We start from the raw sequence: 19615 nt of genomic DNA on the forward strand, positions 1-19615 counted from the left end.
ATTTCACCTGGATACTGAGTTGACCCTAAGAACTGCTGCAGAAACCATAAAGACTGTGTGGTGCAAATGTACTCACACTGAACATCCACAAGCTACTGAGTAATGTCTGTCTGATTTCTGCAAAACTGCTCTGACAGTGTTGACTGTTAAAAGTGATACACATATAACACTGAACTTGACTGAATATTATTCTATGTTCACAATATTCATTAAAAGTGAAACGATCTGTACTTTAGCTAAAAAAGTCACAAAAGAGCAACTGCTCCCCAGCGTAATCTTACAGATATTTTGACCCAAGAATATGTATTATCCTTTAAAGTGTGGCCCCTGGGAAGCCACTCTTTAAAGGATGCACTCTCTCTTCCTTGGCACTCTGCACTCTCTCTTCCTTGGCATGTTTGTGATGAAGAAGGAGACTTGGCTCTCCGAGGAGATGCTCTTCCACACCAACACAAAAATCACTCTCACTAACAAATAATGCTACCTCCTCTCTTCCGGGTGACTGGCTGAGCTGTGTGAAGTGTCGGAGACACTCTCGTTCACCTTGGACAAAAATGACGGTTACTCACATGCACACAAACACTACAGATATGAATACACATGCATACAGGAAATTGGGTGAAAGACTCATAGAGAAAGGCTCTTGGCACAGCTGTCAAACCAATAAACCACTACAAAGCAATTACCAGTGCTGGGAGATTCTGTCAGGATGCATTTTCCAGTGATCAGACATTGTGGCCTAATTTCATGCTCTTCTTTATACATCAGTCCTCAGTGATCCTCCACCATGTGATGATTTCACTGTCTCTCTGTTACAATACACTTACTTGGAAAAACAAAATGCTGGTTTATTAAAAAGAATGGACAATTTCTGTGTCTGAAGGCTGTATTGAGCTGTAGTTCAGTCTGTGCATTACTGAGCCAGTAGGGGGCCTCATTACACAACCAACACAACAAGGAGAGAAAAAATACAGAATGAAGTGAAATGTCTTTATTGCTGGAGCCTGGTCTCTCTACAGAGAACCATCAATGATTACTGACAACTTTTTACTGTAGGTGTAAATTCATGTCTTGAAAAAATTTTGCTCCTTGTGCTTATATATTCACACTTAATGTATGCTGGTGTTCAAGCTGCGAAGGCAACTTCACATCTCTAACCATTTAATGCAGAGCAGGAACTCTGGGGAACTCATTACAGTGAGTTTGCACAATTTCTGATGCAAGTTTGATCTCTCGCTTACACTGTGGCAATATGCAGGCCCACAAAGTAGGAGTTCTGATTTTTAACCTGATGCAGAAATACTAAGGGAAGGAAAAAAAAGATTACAGAACATTACAGAAGGCAGCCATCAATCTAGAAAGCTTTCCTCTTCCAAATGAGATGCACTGTCAAAAATGGTTAAATGATCATTTTAAAAAATCCACACAGTGATATCATGTTTGAAGATTAGATCAGAAAAGAATGAGGGAGAACAACACAATGTCATTTAAAGATCATTTATAGCAAATATCTGATAGAAAAACCAGAGCTCTGTATATGAAGGTCTGGCTAAGCTCCATCAGACCCCACCATACTGATGCTGATTGTGAGTCTGTTTACTCTGTGCCATGCAGTGCAGTCAGGACTTAATGATTGTTTATGTGCTGCAGTGATCCATGTTCCACACACAGCTGTCAAAGCACTGTCTGCTACTTCCACAAGCGTTCATGAGATAGCTGAGAAGGTGGGTTGGGGGTTAGGGGATATGGAGTTTAAGGGGTTCCCTCTGTCAGGAGAATCAGAGCAAGGGGCCTTAAGCAGACTTGTATGATATATGGTGCCCAAAGTCAGAGGGTTGTCTGTTGATAACTTTAAATAACAAAAATGTCTTTGTCCATATTTTATCTGGTAAGCAAAAGGCAGTCACTGGAACAGCACAAATGCCAAAACGTCATCCGTTAGTAAATGACTTCCGTTTGACTCGTGATGTGCAAAACATTTCAAGAGGCAGACTTGCACACTCAGCAGTGATAAAGCAGTTTATCAGGTGCTCTCTGCCGCTGCCAGCTAGCTATGTGACATGATGTATTTCAAGGCCTCTTTTAACTCCGTGACACTCTGCAGCATATCAACGCTTTCCAGACTCCACTGTTTTCAATTTTGCTTTCAATGACAAACTGAAGAGCTGCAATTTCAAAGAGAAACCTGTCACATACAGTATTTACCTGCATTTTTCATTCACCACGTCATACTAAGGCTGTGTGAAATAAATGCCATTTGAACATGTGTCACGGGGGGGACAGAAAAATCTGAAAAATCGTTTTCATCAAAACACAACAGGTTAACATTAAAGGTTTTTAATGTTAACCTCTCTTTTATGCACCAGCTCCAAAAAGATATAGTTCAAAATTTAGTAATGTTGGTTTTATGAAAGCAATTGCTCACAAAAAAAAGTTAGACCTGTAGACACTTCCTGTCTGTTTTGTTCATTATCTTCTTGACAGCCATTATTGGCAAACATCAAATGAATAATCTGCCATGAATGTCTAATGGCCTGATTCTGTCCGACGGCATGATGCGTTTCATCATTCACCCTCGGCACACAAGCAGGATTAGCCTGGTAACTAGGTGTTCTGGTAGGGACATGAATAATACACAATTGCATTGAAATGCATCCACACATCCAAACATGCACCTTTCTTTTTTTGCCTTTAAGTTGTTAAAAGCTGATCAGAAGGTGCATTTCATCAGACGGGTGTTTGGGGACCACTGTTTGGTAGTCAAGCTGTCATTTCACTAGATAAATCAGTAGATATGAGGAGGACCACCATCACCTACCCCCATCCACATACCCGGTCTCCAGAGCCTCATCATGAATTCACATTCACTACCTGTCTCACTCAGGCTTCTTTAAAATACACTACAGCACTATTAGTGGAGAGCAGGAGGACTGACTGAACAGACTGCATCAGCAAAAATACAGCTTGTGTCCTTTAAGACAATTCAGCAAACTGCAATTGCTTGAAAGTATTAGCATTGAAATGCTTTTAAATATGACTTCATTTTATACCGCAACAAACAAAGCAAAAAAATTTCCACTAGCACTACATGCATTTGAATAATTATGTCTCCTGTCTTTGTCATGCGTATTTCTCACCTTTGAATGCGCTTTGCTGATTTTCTGAAAGCTGGTGATGTCACGTGCAAAAACAAAAACAATGTTTCTACGTATAAAGTCCGTTAAAGGGTAATAAACTTATACTTTGCTTTAAAAAAGTCCACTTCATTTCTACACATCAGGTTTATACTGGCTGGTCACCTTGGAGAATCTGACAGTTCTTCTGAAGACTTCGCCTTGAATCTCTGGTGTTGTAGGTTTGAGTCTTGCATCCGTGTGTGTGTTTGTGTGTGGAGTTTGCATGCTCTCTGCAGGTGTAACTTCAGGTTCCTCCCCATCCCAACAGGTGTCATTGTGTGTGCAAGTTCCCTGCAATGCTGTGGATCATAAGTGCTCCTGAAAATGTAAAAAACCTGTAAGCCTTCACTATGTTTTTGTCCGAAAAGTTCACTGACTTTTTTACTGACATGCAACATCTGGTCCTTAAGATCTTTCTGTCTACATAACCTCTGAGTCTGAGAACATCAACATCATTTAGCAGAAAAAATGTCAGCAATGAAATTTTACAGAGATACTTTAAGCAAATATAACATCTGCGAAGTGAGGAATCTGAGGTATACAGTGCAGCATGTCATGTCAGTGTTAACAGGATCCTGACCCCTGAACGCTTCCAGCTGCATTTCAGCTCCTCGGACATCTAAGCATGTGTTGCGTGCAAAGGCTTACATGAGGCCTGTAGGTATAGATGGCATTTTTATCTGCATCCCTCAAGTTCACTTTGTTACTAAACAGGCCAGAAAAGTTGCAAGAACGTGGAATGTAGTACGATATACTCGAGTCTCTACCTCTGGAGGAATCTTACACTTTCTCATGTCCTGGATATAATTATCCTTCTCTGTTTTTTCTCTCTCATTTTCTAGCATAATTATGCCTGTCACTCTTAAAGACAAGCCTTTTTTTTTAAACGGCAGGAATTGCAAATTAGGGAAGATTGATTGGGCTGGTGCACAGAGTAATTGATCTCTGGCTCTTGCGTTATTCCCTTGTGCACAACACAGATATTAAAAAAAATAATAGGATGATAAAAGTTGTGCAGATAATAAAGACAGTGAGAAAAAGAGAGTAAAATAGAGATAAAAAAAGCTCTCCATTTTGGGAAGAGGGCCAAATATCATTCAGTATTTTTCACAAAAAATGATTAAATAAAAAAGCATATTGTAATCTGTCATGTCTATGTACTGTTTAGACACACAACTGCATCTGATTGACTGGGAAGAAATGTCTCAGACTGCACATGCTTCTGTGAAGTCCACACAAAACAAAACAAAACAAAAAGTCCCTAATGTCTGTTTGCTCATGACCACATTCTTCTCTCCACATCCTAAATCTGTCAGGTTTAGGGCATCACAGTAATAAGCCTTCACTAAAGTGAGGACAGGGGGAGATGGTGCCAGAGGAAGAATGGGCTTCTTAAGAAAGGCAATCTGAATTTTGGTCTATCTTCACACAGACGACAGAATTACGCACCTTTAAAATGCAGGCAAAGGCATTTCGTTACCAGCATACATTATACAGAAGAAATCCGAACAATGGTCTGAAAAGCTCGCTCTGTGATTCCAAAGAAATTGCTGAGGTCTTGTGAATACATGTCACATGCACATGCTATTCTAATCTAAAGCAGTTCGAATAACACAAGGTGAAAATGCTAGTTATCAAACGCTGCCTTTCACTCTGGGAGTGTTCAAATTCCTCTCTTGCTTTTAGAATCAGAATCAAAAACACACAACTTTGCTGCTCTGATACGGATATGCAGAGCCCTGCAGCTTTAATGAGCCCATCCACAGTGGGAGGCGATTACTCGTGTGCCAAAACCAGTGAAAACAATCCTTGTTAAAATAAGCATCCCTATGGACATCTTCCTGATGAAGAAAAGCAGCTATACTGTACACGTACACATCAGAGATAAAAATCTGTCTAGTCAGAAGCCAATCTATGAGTGATGTTTGTTTTTCTTTCAATAAACATATAATGAAATTCAGGGCTGTTTCCGTTTTATGGAGAAATGGAGAAACGGACCTTCAGTTTTTCCAAATGCCAACTTTTTTGCTTACAGAGGTAGTGTGCTTGATAGGTCATTAATGCTGTTGTTCACAGTGCTGTTTCAAAGCAGTTCCCTTATTGCTTTTCTGTTCCCCCCAACCTGGATAAATCCTTTGGTACAAAATAATTCATGGTAAATAGATAGTCTAAACCAAATGATACGATAGACGACCAAATGATATGATAGATAGTCTAAACCAAATGATCCTGCTAGCCATGATCCTGTCTAATACAATAGCATTTGTTTTTGAATTGTAGCACATACAACACTGCCATTAAGCTGGATAACTGGATAAGAATTACTGGGTGGTTCCTGTGGAGAAAATAATATATTTTGTAATAAGATGTTGTGCAGTTAGTGATCGTTGGAAAGAATGTGGGAAATGGTAAATAATATGACTCACACTAGCCGCACAGAGCAGGAAGCAGGGAAATAGCCTTGCAGAAACCATCTACTTGTGCTTCACTGGCACAATGAAGACTGGCACAGAGCTGCTAAGGCCTGCTGTTGGACTGAGCTCAATCTATAGAGTTTATTTCCCAAAAAAAAAAAAAGATTCTAATGCAACTGATCACAAGATAGGTACAAATTCATAGCTACTTACTGCTAAGTTAACGGATACCTTGCATTCAATATTGATGCCTAAATGATTTTAATACCCCTTTGTCTAGCCTCTGCCTCAAATGCACCACCTTGAACACAAGCCTTTGTCTTAAACACTTAACTGCCGACATGTTACAGAGTCTTGCAGGCACTAGGAAATTTCCAGAACCAATGGTACTATGCTGATCTTTTTAGTGCTGGTACCATTTTGTATCTTTAATATGCATGTTTTATCTAAGGGCGTGTATGTGTAGTACTGTATGTTTAATTAGCTTTTCGTTTAGTGCCCCTTAAGGCCTATTTATTTATTTTAATATACTTCTATACTAAATATACTTCTATAAAGTGATTTTTGGTGGGAAAACAAAATTCAAGAAAACTTCACAGGATTATATTTTTTAAAGCATTTATTGGTGAGCGGTAATTAACTAATCAAAAGTTCGCTAAATGAATCTCCTCTTCTGTTGAACACAATAAGACAAGAACAACTGTAATTTTCTAGATCATCCTCATCGGAAGGAGTTAATCTACCCACTAAGACATGAACTTCTTTTCTATAGCTGGACTGGAGAACTGACAATTGTACAAACACGAAATATCTTTTTTTTTATATACCCTACAAAATAAGGACACAACAAAGAACTACTGGTCTAATGCCACTCCTCCTGGATGAGCCAACATAATGCCATCAATATTAGATGAGTACTGACCAGTGAAGGGTAAAATGAATAAAACATGGAGACCCAGATAGAGAAGTGCATACGGTCCAGGTGAGTCTAGCACCGAGATGAAGTCTGTACACTCAGGAATGAGACTGAAGTTATATGGGGGAACAATATATTGTACACTATACTGTAACAATATCACAATAAAGCTGCTTATTATACTTTTATATTTAACACCTTTAAATTTACAACATTACAACAAATACACCAACAATACTATGTTTTGTTGTGAGAAAATATAGAGCTTAAAATGATTAAGCTGTAACAGACGAGTGGTGATGAAATGCTTATAAAAGGACTGGAACTACATTTCAGTCAGAAATGATTTCATTTTAATAAGAGCTCTGGAACAGATCAGATTTCCAAGTCCATTAATTCAGTCATAAAACCTTTCATCGGTTTACACAACAGATAAATGGCTTTTTGATGTTGTAAACAAAACAAAAAAACACTGAAAATACAAAACTAGAAGTATTATACAACCAGAAACAGACCAGAAACTGTAACATTCAACTGATATTTTTGTTAGTGCAACATACCACCACATAATGGAATATCCATTGAAATAAGATCTCGCTACTGTATACCTTGTAAATGGAGACACTGCTCTGAAATATTAATAGTGGCTAATTACAATACTGGCACTGTGGCAAAGAAGCTTAAAAGGAATTGGACATATGAAACATATTTTCCTTGTATAGAAAAGGCAGATACAAAAACAAAATTAATGGGATAAAAACAGACATCAATCGAAATGAGACCTGGAAGTAAGAGCTTAAATAGGCCTCAAGCCTAAAGAATAGCCAGAAGTAAGAAAGTAAGCAATTTTTTCCATGGACTATGAGAAATTAATGTTCATATAAAACCCTGGTCTGTGCAACCTCTCCCAAAATGACAGAATGGCTCCCTTCGAGACAGTGAATCTGCCTGAATGTGCTACTCACCATGGAATCACTTGATCATCTGGATGATGAATGTTTCCATACAATCAGCCAGCCCAGCTAGAAACTCCAGTTTCTTTCCAGAGCAATGTTTAAATTAGTCATCGAAGAAGAGCCAAAAGATATTCTGTTCTAGAGTCCTTCAATCATAGCACCGCAGATTCCTGCCTGCACACAGGGCTGATGTACCGCTCAAGAACCCAAGATAACCAATCTGTTCTTCAAGTGTACTCTCCTAGCTGCTACTTCAACTGATTGTGTCTTTCCTGTAAAATACAGGTTCCAGTACACACGTCACACCTAGAAGTCCAAGCCATGGTTTTCCCCAGCATCAAAAATAGTAAGTTCATGAATGATGCCAGTCAAACAGTGGAAACTCTGCAGGAATTTTGAAGTTCCTCAATAAAAAGACAGCTCCCTGTCCAAGGGGTGAGAAAGAAAGAAAGAAAGAGGCAAGCTGAACCAGAACAAACAGGGTATGTCCAGGCTGAAGTAAAGTCTACACATAGTAAATTAATCATACTGTGCACTGAAACAGTCTGCTACTTTCAGTGGTTGGATCGGGTTGCTTAGCCGCTACTTTTACATGGCTGAGTTTCTTTTTTGTAAGAATTTAGAGAATTTAGAGGCAAAGCTTCTGAAAACCCATTTCCTTTAGCAGTCATCAATAACTGCCTCATGCCAAAAGACAGCAGGCTTTTTAAGTTGTACATTTAATACAAATACATCCAGTGAAGCAAGAATGGTATTTTCAGCAACTGGCCTGGTTTTAGAGGATCTAAAGAACCTTTTGAGTCTCATTGAAGGAAGAAAGAGTGTAAACTCTCAAAAATTCAATAGGAAAAAAAGGCAGTGAGGTGAAAGCCACAGAAACAACAATAGAAATGAGTCAAGCCATTAGAAATGCCTGGGGTACAAACTTTGTGTGGCACGCTGCTGAAAGATTTCTGTTACCATCAGCCAGTCCAGATAAACATTTGCTAAGCTGTAACTCAGGATTTCGTGACCACATCCTTTTCTATGTACCAAACCACAGGCTACTTGCTTCAGCCAGAGTTTTGCACTGAAATGAATGAAAGAATTTAGACTTGTAAATTTTGACCAGGCATTTAAACCACCATTTAAATGCATCTATGCAGTTCTTATGAAAATGTGTTTCCATTAGATGCTGCTAAAGTACAAGGAACTCCAGATTTAAGATGAACGGAAAAGTAGAAAAAGGAGGCTGGGTGTCCAGGGATGGAATGGGGATGGAAATTCTCCCTTTTAAAGAGATCAGTTATACAAAAACTTGCAAAGAAATTAATACAGAACGAATAGAAAGAGCATCTAAAGCTGAAAAACAGCAACGGCTGTGGTTGTTCAAATACTAGGCAGAAAATTATACAGCTTAGAAATGAGCGGTGACTGACTACATTGCTGAGTCTAGTGGCTTGAGTCAAAGCCCCTTGCCACTAATTTCAGCCTTGTCTCCTGGAAGTGGCCACTACTGATGTCATGGCTCCTTTCTTACTCATACATGTGGAAATGCCCTCAGATTCTTAAGGCTATTAATCAAAAAACAGTTTTATTACTAATGTAGCAGTCCCAACACATTTTGTTTATCGGATGACTGAATTTATGTGTTTCTTCATATACAAATTGGGAAGATCTTTTTAAAATACTGAAATGTGAAGGGGATACAAAAGTCCCCAACATCACAAACACAATGTAATGCTTAACATAAACACCTAAGAACAAAGTTACAAAAATAAGCATCAGACAATATAATTAGACGTCTTGATTTGCAATAGCAAATTACCTGACACTACCTGTAGCAAGACAGAACCTTAAACAGAAGTTACACAATCCAACCTGAAAGAAAACCCTGACTTAAGTCCTCTAGATCAATCTGAAAACAGGACATTCTGTTAGGAGTGTCTAAGAGAACAGGTGTCTAAGAACATGGCACTGTTCCTTCTTCAAGTAAAAACAACAAAGATAACATAAAAAACTCACCAAACTGATGATACAGTCACTTACCTTATTGTTCGAACAGAAAGGCAGTACTTCCACATCAGATTCAACATGGCCAGGTCATTGTTTGCTTGGTTTCTCCAGATAAACAAAACAACCCAAAACCCTTTTTCTTTGATTCCTTTAATCTAAAGTCATAAGAAGAATATGAATGCTAGATTACTCTTTGAGGCACCTAACTTGCATTCTGCAGTTAGTCACCAACACCTCTGGTGTCGGGAAATAACGTTCCTCCCACATCTTTCTTCACTTGACCACAAACAGTGTTTGATTCTTGAGATGTCTCGAATCTCAAGAATCAAACACTCGAAAGTATAGAGAGAGAGAGAGAGAGAGAGAGAGAGAGAGAGAGAGAGAGAGAGAGAGAGAGAAATGATGACCTCAAACCAGTCACAGTTACTGCTGTTGTTACTGGTGTGTACAATTCGCTTTCATTTTGTAGCCAAACCAAACTGTTCCCTTCTGGGAGGTTGCTAGGCAGGGCTTTAAGATTACCAAGTAAGGCTAAGCAGGACTCAGGCGGGACTCAGACATGACATGCCTTACTTCTCTAAAGTCAGATACGTAATATGGAATGTTGTATCTCCTCATTTAAAGCCTTTCCTCTGGGCAGTCATTACTTTTTCCAGCTCAATAATACAGCTTCTCTCATCTGTTGGGAGATGACTCGGTTCCCTTCTTATTTGTTGTATGTGACAAAGAATGTCCATGTGACATACCTTTCTGAGGAAGTTCAAGCCAATCCAGTTCTGACCAGTGTTCATGCTCTGAGACGACATGCGGCTTCACTTCACTATTAATCAGTCTTAATAAAGTAAAATGTGTTGTAACAGAATAGTGTGAGAATTGTGGTAAGAGTCTCTTGGAAAAATGTCTTTAGAGACCACAAGGAGAGTATGAGGTCATCTTTCAGGGCTGTGAGCAAATAAAAGTTGGCCAAAAAAAAAAAAAAAAATCCCCAACTGGAAATGGAATATTCTCTAACTGTAAATTAAAACCACAGAGACACAGTCCAGGAACCTTGAGACCATGAACGAGTGCAATGGAGAGGGAAAGCAAAACACAGACTCAGAGCTTAGAGGAAGGAAAGAAACAAAAAGGCACTGCAAATTAAAGTAGAGGAATGCCTAAAAGAAATAAAGCCAGTATACAAGGAAGAGAGTAATATTAGAGAGAATATGTGACCCAGGGAAAGCAATATCGGACACTGCTTGAGGGTGAATGTTTTTTCACTATTGGTTTTTCCCTATTGGAACCATGTTACCACCAGCACCCACAACCCCGGCCATGCTTTTATTTGATTCGCCATGTTACTTGTAGAAGAATAAGTAGCTTGAGGCTAAATTGTGAATCTGTACACCCCGAAGAAACAGGAACAAAAAAAAGTTGTGTTTCATGAGACAAAACACATTTCAGCACAGAAAATGTTCCCCCAAGTTCAGCCTGGCACTGTAGGATGTCTCTGTGTAGAGTCTATATGATTACATACCATACACCAAGAACTGAAAGTAAAATGGTCTCTCACTCACACACAAACACACACACTGACAAAACATTTGGCTTATGAAGATTCTGTAAAACATTGACCAGATCTAAGTGTCATTTGACATGTTTGACAGCTTTTTCAGTGACATATGTTGTGCTGAGACAAACTGCTAAAGTGTACTCAGTCTCCTGCATCTGAGTGCGATGCACACGCACAAACACACACGCGCACAAACACACACACACGCACAAAAACACACAAACACGCACACACCCCCCAGTTTTGTTGTTTTATAAGCCTCCATATTTTTGGCAGCCATAGACAATTTGGGGAAATAAAACTGTTCATGACCACACAGATCCTGGCAGCATACTTTCTTTTGATGTCTTACACACACTGACACACACTTTTCATAAACTATAACATTTAGCAAACTATATGACTGCACTGCTTCTGTTATGAATAGTGAATGAATAATAATTAATAATCTCAGCATAAATGCAAGACATTTCCTCCCACTGTCCTAAAACATGCCAGTACTGTAGGTGGACTGACCGCACTAAATGTGTCCTGATGTAGAAATGAGTGAGTAAATACATGTGTACATGGGGCTCTGCAATGAAGCGTCATCCCATTCAGTGCGCATTCCCATCTAACGCTGGGATTCCTGGGATTTGTTCCAGAACTGTAACCATGACCAAGATGAAGCAGTTACTAAAGATAGTGCTGAAATGTTCATTGTGTTTGGAAGTACAGATGATCTCCCAGGTTTTCCTGGGAATTAGAAATACTCTCATACTCTCACTGGCTACTTTTTAGTCCTGTAATAAAAATTTGCCAGCAGTAAAATGCATAAATGTAGATGCAGACCAAGAGATTCAGATTAAAAGTATCTCAAAACACAAAACACTAAGGCAGGCGGATTTCAAAAACAGAAGTCTCATTATGAACTTTTCCTGTCAGCCTAGAACAGGGATCTGAGGCTACAGTGGGAAAGACTGTAAAATTAAAAATAAAAATTATTAAAAAAAACATCTGCAGCAGAGGACATGATCATAAGGTATCATCTGTGGACTCAACCTGCCTCATGTCAACATTTCAGGTGCTGTTGGTGGTTTAATGGTGTGGGAATATTTTTCTTGGCACACTTTTAGGCCCCTTAACACCCATTGAGCATTGCTTGATTGCCACCAACAGTACTGATGCTCCAACTGGGGTGAAGTCCATGACTTGTTTGTCTTTATGTAAACATACATTTTGAATTGAACTTACTAATAAAATACACTGCTCAAAAAAATAAAGGAAACACTTGAGCAACACATCCTAAATCTGAATGAATGAAATAGTCTTATTAAATACTTTGTTCTTTACATAGTTGAATGTGCTGACAACAAAATCAGGTTGATTGGCATCTCTGGAAAAATTGTCCGTAGTGTGTGTTTGTGCCCTGCGATGGGTCGGCACTCCGTCCAGGGTGTATCCTGCCTTGATGCCCGATGACGCCTGAGATAGGCACAGGCTCCCCGTGACCCGAGAAGTTCGGATAAGCGGTAGAAAATGAGTGAGAATCTAATTTATTAATCCACGGAGGTCTGGATTTGGAGTCACACTCAAAATTGAAGTGGAAAAACACACTACACGATGATCTAACTTTGATGTAATGTCCTTAAAACAGGTCAAAATGAGGCTCAGTAGTGTGCGTGGCCTCCACGTGCCTGTATACGCCTGGGCATGCTCCTGATGAGGTGGCGGATGGTCTCCTGAGGGATCTCCTCCCAGACCTGGACTAAAGCATCTGTCAACTCCTGGACTGTCTGTGGTGCAACGTGGTGTTGGTGGATGGAGCGAGACATGATGTTCCAGATGCGCTCAATTGGATTCAGGTCTGGGGAACGGGTGGGCCAGTCCATAGCATCAATGCCTTCGTCTTGCAGGAACTGCTGACACACTCCAGCCACACGAGGTCTAGCATTGTCTTGCATTAGGAGGAACTCAGGGCCAACCGCACTGGCATATGGTCTCACAAAGGGTCTGTGTATCTCATCTCGGTACCTAATGGCACTTAGGCTACCTCTGGTGAGCACATGGAGGGCTGTGCGGCCCCCCAAAGAAATGCCACCCCACACCATTACTGACCCACTGCCAAACCAGTCATGCTGGAGGATGTTGCAGGCAGCTGAACATTCTCCACGAAGTCTCCAGACTCTGCCACGTCTGTCACATGTGCTCAGTGTGAACCTGCTTTTATCTGTGAAGAGCACAGTGGTGAATTTGCCAATATTGGTGCTCTCTGGCAAATGCCAAATGTCCTGCCCGGTGTTGGGCTGTAAGCACAACCCCCACCTGTGGACGTCGGGCTCTCATACCACCCTTATGGAGTCTGTTTCTGACCGTTTGAGCACATTTGTGGCCTGCTGGAGGTAATTTTGCAGGGCCCTGGCAGTGCTCCTCCTGTTCCTCCTTGCACAAAGGTGGAGGTAGCCATCCTGCTGCTGGGTTGTTGGCAGTGTTGTAATGTAATGGAGTACAAATACTTCGTTATTGTACTTAAGTAGACATTTCACGTATCTGTACTTTACTTCGCTATTTAAATTTATGTCAATTTCACTTTTACTCCACTACATTTCCTAGATAAAATGTATACTTTTACTCCGCTATATTTCCACTAAGCATCTTCGTTACTCGTTACTACAAAATAAAATCAGAAGATATGTGTGCGACTGCAATAAGGGAGGTTTGGCGAATCACTGCTGCTAGATTGTATTACGCAGCTCCGCACGCTCTACGGAGAAGTACTGGTACGCGCAGTCAGAGCTGGAGGCGTTTATCTATAGCGTTAATCGACGGAAAGCCGCAAAGACGGCAACCAAAAGCAGTGAAATGTCACTATTCTTATTATCAGAGATGATAGCACCAACAAAATATTAATGCAAACAATCCATACAATACTAAATAAAAATAACATTTATTGATTTGGTCTTTGTCTTGTGAATATTTGTTTATTAATGTCTGCATTCATTGGACACAGTGTTTGTAGAGAATGCACACATACATGAACAGATTTGATTCAAGACTGGCATCATTACATCATGCATAACATTTTGGTGTCCACTTTTGCCATTTAATAATGCTATAACTTTTGGCTCACTATGTAGTCATATAATATGTAATATAAAACTCTCGAAATTCTCACTGCGGGCTAAAACTCCTAAAGATGAAACCCTAGAACCGCCCCTGGTCTTGTGTCCACCGAAAATCACTGACATTTTACTTTTTACTTTTACTTCAAATACTTAAGTACAGTAAATATCAGATACTTTAAGACTTTTACTTGAGTAATATTCTAAAAGGTGACTTTCACTTCTACCAAAGTACTTTTCTAGTACGATACTTGTACTTTTACTCAAGTATTGCTTTCTAGTACTTTATACAACACTGGTTGTTGCCCTCCTACGGCCTCCTCCACGTATCCCGATGTACTGGCCTGTCTCCTGGTAGCGCCTCCATGGTCTGGACACTAAGGTGACAGACACAGCAAATCTTCTTGCCACAGCTCGCATTGATGTGCCATCCTGGATGAGCTGCACTACCTGAGCCACTTGTGTGGGTTGTATACTCCGTCTCATGCTACCACTAGAGTGAAAGCACCGCCAGCATTCAAAAGTGACCAAAACTTCAGCCAGAAAGCATAGCAACTGAGAAGTGGTCTGTGGTCACCAACTGCAGAACCACACCTTTATTGGGGTGTCTTGCTGATTGCCTATAATTTCCAACTGTTGTCTATTCCATTTGCACAACAGCATGTGAAATTGATTGAATCAGTGTTGCTTCCTAAGTGGGCAGTTTGATTTCACAGAAGCGTGATTGACTTGGAGTTACATTGTGTTGTTTAAGTGTTCCCTTTATATTTTTTGAGCAGTGTATAAAGATTTCAAATTATTTATTATGCTTTAGGCTTTGGTACTTTATCATTTAAATAAACTTGACTCAACTTGCCTTTATGTAGACAGTGTAGCTGAGAGGAAAGAAAGCATGTGTTTCTCAGTGATCAGTGAACCGAAGTGCCACAGTTTCTCTACATGCTCTCTTCACTGCTCCACAAAGAATGATCTTGTATTAGATTTCACAGAATGTGCAGACAGAGAAATTACATTTTTGTGGCATCACCATCAGTATGCATGGCTTCAAGTGAAAGAATATCATCATTTCAGATTTCTTGAGCCTCTGAGCTACAGTATATAGCTTTTCTTGTATACATTCAAAGCCTTAACAGTAAAACAGTGCCAGTGAAAGACCAAGGAAAAACAGGACCAAGCAGACGGTTAGCATAGCATACAGGGTATTAATTACACTGCAATCAATTTAAAAGAATAATGAGAAACTTTAACCGTCTGGTGAGATTAGCTAGAGGCTACAGGTTTGTGCTTATGCTTAATCAGTCAGCAGATTCAAACATCCCACATGGTGCTAGACTTCAAAATGAAAGTAATTAACACTTTCACAAATTTTGCAAATATGCTTTCTATTTATCCTCAGCAAATATCAGCTGTGGTGGAAAAATGTACCACTACAGACCACAGCTTGGAAGTCGACCTCCATCTCTCTGTGGGATCTGTTTCTTTACAATCCAAAGGACTGTAGCTGAGATTGTCTAAGACAAATAAACTAGCTGAGGAGAATATCAATGACCTGCTGTTATACATTTCTGTTGCTTAAGCTGGTGTTTGTCTTAGAACTTCTTTGAATCTGACATTATGTGTGAAATGAATCAGAAGTTGTACTTTTATTATCAGCATCAGTATCTGGATGCTTAATGGTCAATGAATTGGAAATAAACATTATTCATTATAAACATTATAGTAACAATGTACGACGTAAAATACAGGAAAACTTTTCTTAATAGTTTAAATCCAGTGAAATGTTTTGTTATCAAAGTGGAATAAAAAAGCTCATCCAAAATGATCCAGAGTGACGCCTCACTGACTTTAAAGTCTGCCTTTCCTTGGACTCTATCTGATCACGGTTACTGCAGTCTGTCCCACCAAAGTGTTTGTCAAACTACTAAAACGGAGCATCCCAAGACTTTAAACACCACCTTTACTTATCCAAAAGTAATGGAATATTTTAGAAATAGGCACAGTTTGTAGTTCAGACTCAGTATAAGGGAGTTTTCTTGACCGAGTCAAAGCAAGATCAAAATAAGGAAACAATCGTCCCTACACAATCTCACACTGCCAGGGACATTTACTCTGTGACTGAAGTACGTACTAACACTTATATATTTGTATAGGTGCTTTGTTATTAATCACCAAAGTATGCTAGTATCAGTTACAGTATTATCTCCTATTAAAAGGAGGTAATATATTGGACATTTAAATCTGTAATAAGTAACAGTTGTTTATGTGTTTTAGACCGGTGTCCTTGATTTCTCTCAATGAATAATGCTTTGTGTACTTTTCACTAGGCTAATACTAGTATATATTTGGCATCAGTTAACTACATTGCTTAGGGATGCTGTCGGAACAAATGAGGCTTAAAATGGCCTAAAGAGGAACAAAAGAAATTTGTACATGCCTTTTGGAGATAGTGCCCCTGGATCTGATCAAACTCCTCCTAACCCTAACCTCAAACCCTAAAATGTAACTCAAACAATGATGTAGAACATAAAAAAACACATTAAACACTAATCCTGCCTGACACACCAAATTCTCCACCTTTAGATCAGATCCTCCTCCAGCACATGAGCTTTTTGTGAGGGTAATAATAATGTAGATGATAAAGTGAATATAATGCTGATTTTAGTTTATTTGTTGATATCTGTGTCATCGTTGATGTCATCATCAGCAATTAACACTTTGAGCAGATGCAAATTAACAGAGAAAAATATTGACCATGTGGATGTTAAACAAGTGATTTGTCTAAATACACTATCTAGCTGATTTTTGTGATCGTTGCTGCCTGGGCAACAGTCTGTAAAAGTGGAAACTGCCATCGGTGGGCCCCGGAGAAAGGTGCTTATCTTTCAATTGCTCAGCTATATAAAAATGAGATAAAATGTAAGTCTGTGAATAATCATGAGTTAAGGTCCGTGCTCGAGGGCCAAGCAGTGGTGTCGTGGGACTTGAGCTTACAACCTTCTAATCAGTAGTCCAGCGCTTTTTAGTCTAACTACTTCCACGAACTCTACTGTGCTAAAATCTCTGCTGAAAAAATCCTCCTGGGACTTTCTATGCTACAACAAGAAAAAAAAAAAGATGACCCCACAGGGCACCAGTATGTAATTCAAACCAGTCCACATGAGTGATATGTTAAATCAGAGCTTTGCAAATTTGAGTTTCTAGTCATCCCCAAGAACACAAAAGGCGTCTAACTAGGATGGCGTATTGTCTTCATCGATGCATAAAAACCTGCATTAATTAAATAAGCCTTTAATGAATTGAATATGCTAACAATGCTATATATTGCACTATATAATAGAATCATACTGAAGAATAATTTGGTGCTTTTTCTGCTGTAAAGAAAAGACTAAATCTGGCTGTGTAAATTGAGGTCTTTTAAAATAAGAATTTAAGCCAAAGAATTCTGACACTGTCATTAACTGATAAATCAGAAGTGTTAAAACATTAGAGCACAGTGAAAAATGATTCCTGACTGAGCTGAGGAAAAGCATTCAGAAGAGAACATGATGAAAATCAAAAGTACTGTAAAAAAATCTACTGTACACAAAAATTTGATCTGCACATGATCACAACTAGGACCACACACACACACACACACACACACACACACACACACACACACACACACACACACACACACACACACACACACACACACGTCAAGGCAGGGTCATGATACAAGCACAGAACACACATAGGAAGGGGTGCAAATGCTTGTCAGTTTAGAGGAGCACAGTGGATGCCTCGGAATAAATCATCCTAACCTGCTGTCACCTCAGCTGCTAACCCTCAACGTTGGCTGCCTGACAATTTGGGATCAATCTCTAGGCAACAATACTTTACAACCTGAAACTTCAGATCATTTCAAACACTCCATCATACTGCTTAAAAGAAATAAAGATTCTGATTTCAAAATCTAGCTTGGTCCTGAGTTAATGAAGAACCTTTTAGGCAAAATAAAAACAAACACATTTTCATAAACACTTCTGTGAGGTTGTTAGTGTTTACATCACCATGAAAATGCCTTCTTACCTTCTGTAGAAGCCACTGAGAGGCTGCAGGCACAAGACCTGCCAGTAATCCAAACACAATGCCTTAAACTTTAACATTGTCTTCAAAGGAGAGAGCAACAAAACAAGCACTTTAACAACGTTGCTGATCCCAGTGTCCAGTGCTCAACTATCGTCATGGTTCAACACAACTGCACTTGTTAAACACTCCAGCACCGGAGCAGAAGGTACAGAAGGGAGAAGAATCTCTTGAAAACGACAACATTCAATGTAATTGACACAACATGACACATACTGTACGCTGTCCCTGAAGATATCACACATGTTAATAGACAAACACAAAGGCCAGCTGGGAGTTGTCTCTCACTCCTCCATGGAACAGCACGTTGGTGTGCACGTCTGTGTGAACGAGTGAACCGTGAGCTAAAGATGACTTCTTCCCCTAAACATCTCATCCAGTATGTATCTTGCTTTTTCCCTCTTCCTGCACCATGGATAAACAGAAGAAAAAGCTTTCTTCTCTCTGAAAGCTTCTCTAGCTTTCTTCTTTCCTCTCCTTTCTTCCGAGATCTTTGGGCTTCTCTTATTGTCTCTGGGAGACGATAAGGGCAGCTCCTAAACCCCCCACTGGCCTGGTTTGGATTAATTATCCCATATCTGACGGTGCACACCCATCAGCAGCCATGTGGACAGTGAGAAGAGATAATCAGAAGAAGCACATGCTGCTCAGTGACGACATGCTCTTACCCCAGCCAAGGCCTCCCTCAAAAATGCTGATGCTGGTTGCCAGGCAACGGAATCCTGACACTAAAATACTAAACAGAAAGCTGATGATAAGGTTGCTGATTGGTCCAAAGCTAGAAGGGAGGGGTTCCCCACTGAGGACTAGGGTTTTGTCTTGAAACCAATATATACTGTGCGGTTTATTTTGTCTAATAAATCAGTTTGAAAACACTAAACCAAAACAGTGTACACAATGGTTAAAAGTCCTAAAAAGAGATACATTTCAAAGCTTTTTACTTGAGACTGAGAACAATTTTTATGAAAGGGATTAAAAAATATATAAAAAATACAGTTTACAATATCATTCAGTGTAATGATATAGAAAGCATCATTAATGATGTAAGAAAGCAGTGTAATGATGTAGATGTATCATATATTACTTGGGGTTTGTATTAAAATCACTCTAAAACCTAAACCCTTATTTTAAAATTTCTGTGTTTTATTGTTATTGTAACAGGTTAGAAAAATGTTCAATATTTTCTGTTAGTTAATCATAACTCTCTTACATAATTCTTTGTTAGTTAATCATAACTCATCTTAAAGTAAAAATGTCTTTTATTTTAACAGAACAAACCTTCCTTGTCTTTTGAGCTCGTGTGTGTGTTGTGTGTGTGTGTGTCTGTGTTTACCCTGATCAATATGCTAGAAAAAAATTAGTTAAAATCTCTCTCCA

General features: G+C 39.3%; 1 protein-coding gene across 8 annotated transcripts in view; it reads right to left on the reverse strand.

Moving 5' to 3' along the window:
- iqsec1b (IQ motif and Sec7 domain ArfGEF 1b) overlaps positions 1 to 19615 on the reverse strand; it is a 192784-nt gene that overhangs the window by 48700 nt on the left and 124469 nt on the right. The window contains exon 1 of one of the 8 annotated variants that reach the window (XM_027143928.2): positions 18182 to 18370. The exons of 6 other annotated variants lie outside the window; for them this stretch is intronic. In XM_027143928.2, coding sequence (XP_026999729.2) covers positions 18182 to 18258 — 77 coding nt within the window. In that variant the 5' untranslated portion in view covers positions 18259 to 18370. Of the gene's footprint in view, positions 1 to 9490; positions 9774 to 18181; positions 18371 to 19615 lie in introns of those variants that run through there. One more of the 8 variants, XM_027143930.2, reaches the window with a different exon arrangement.

Source organism: Tachysurus fulvidraco, chromosome 2 (genome assembly GCF_022655615.1).
Source record: "Tachysurus fulvidraco isolate hzauxx_2018 chromosome 2, HZAU_PFXX_2.0, whole genome shotgun sequence".
Taxonomy (NCBI): Eukaryota; Metazoa; Chordata; class Actinopteri; order Siluriformes; family Bagridae; genus Tachysurus; species Tachysurus fulvidraco.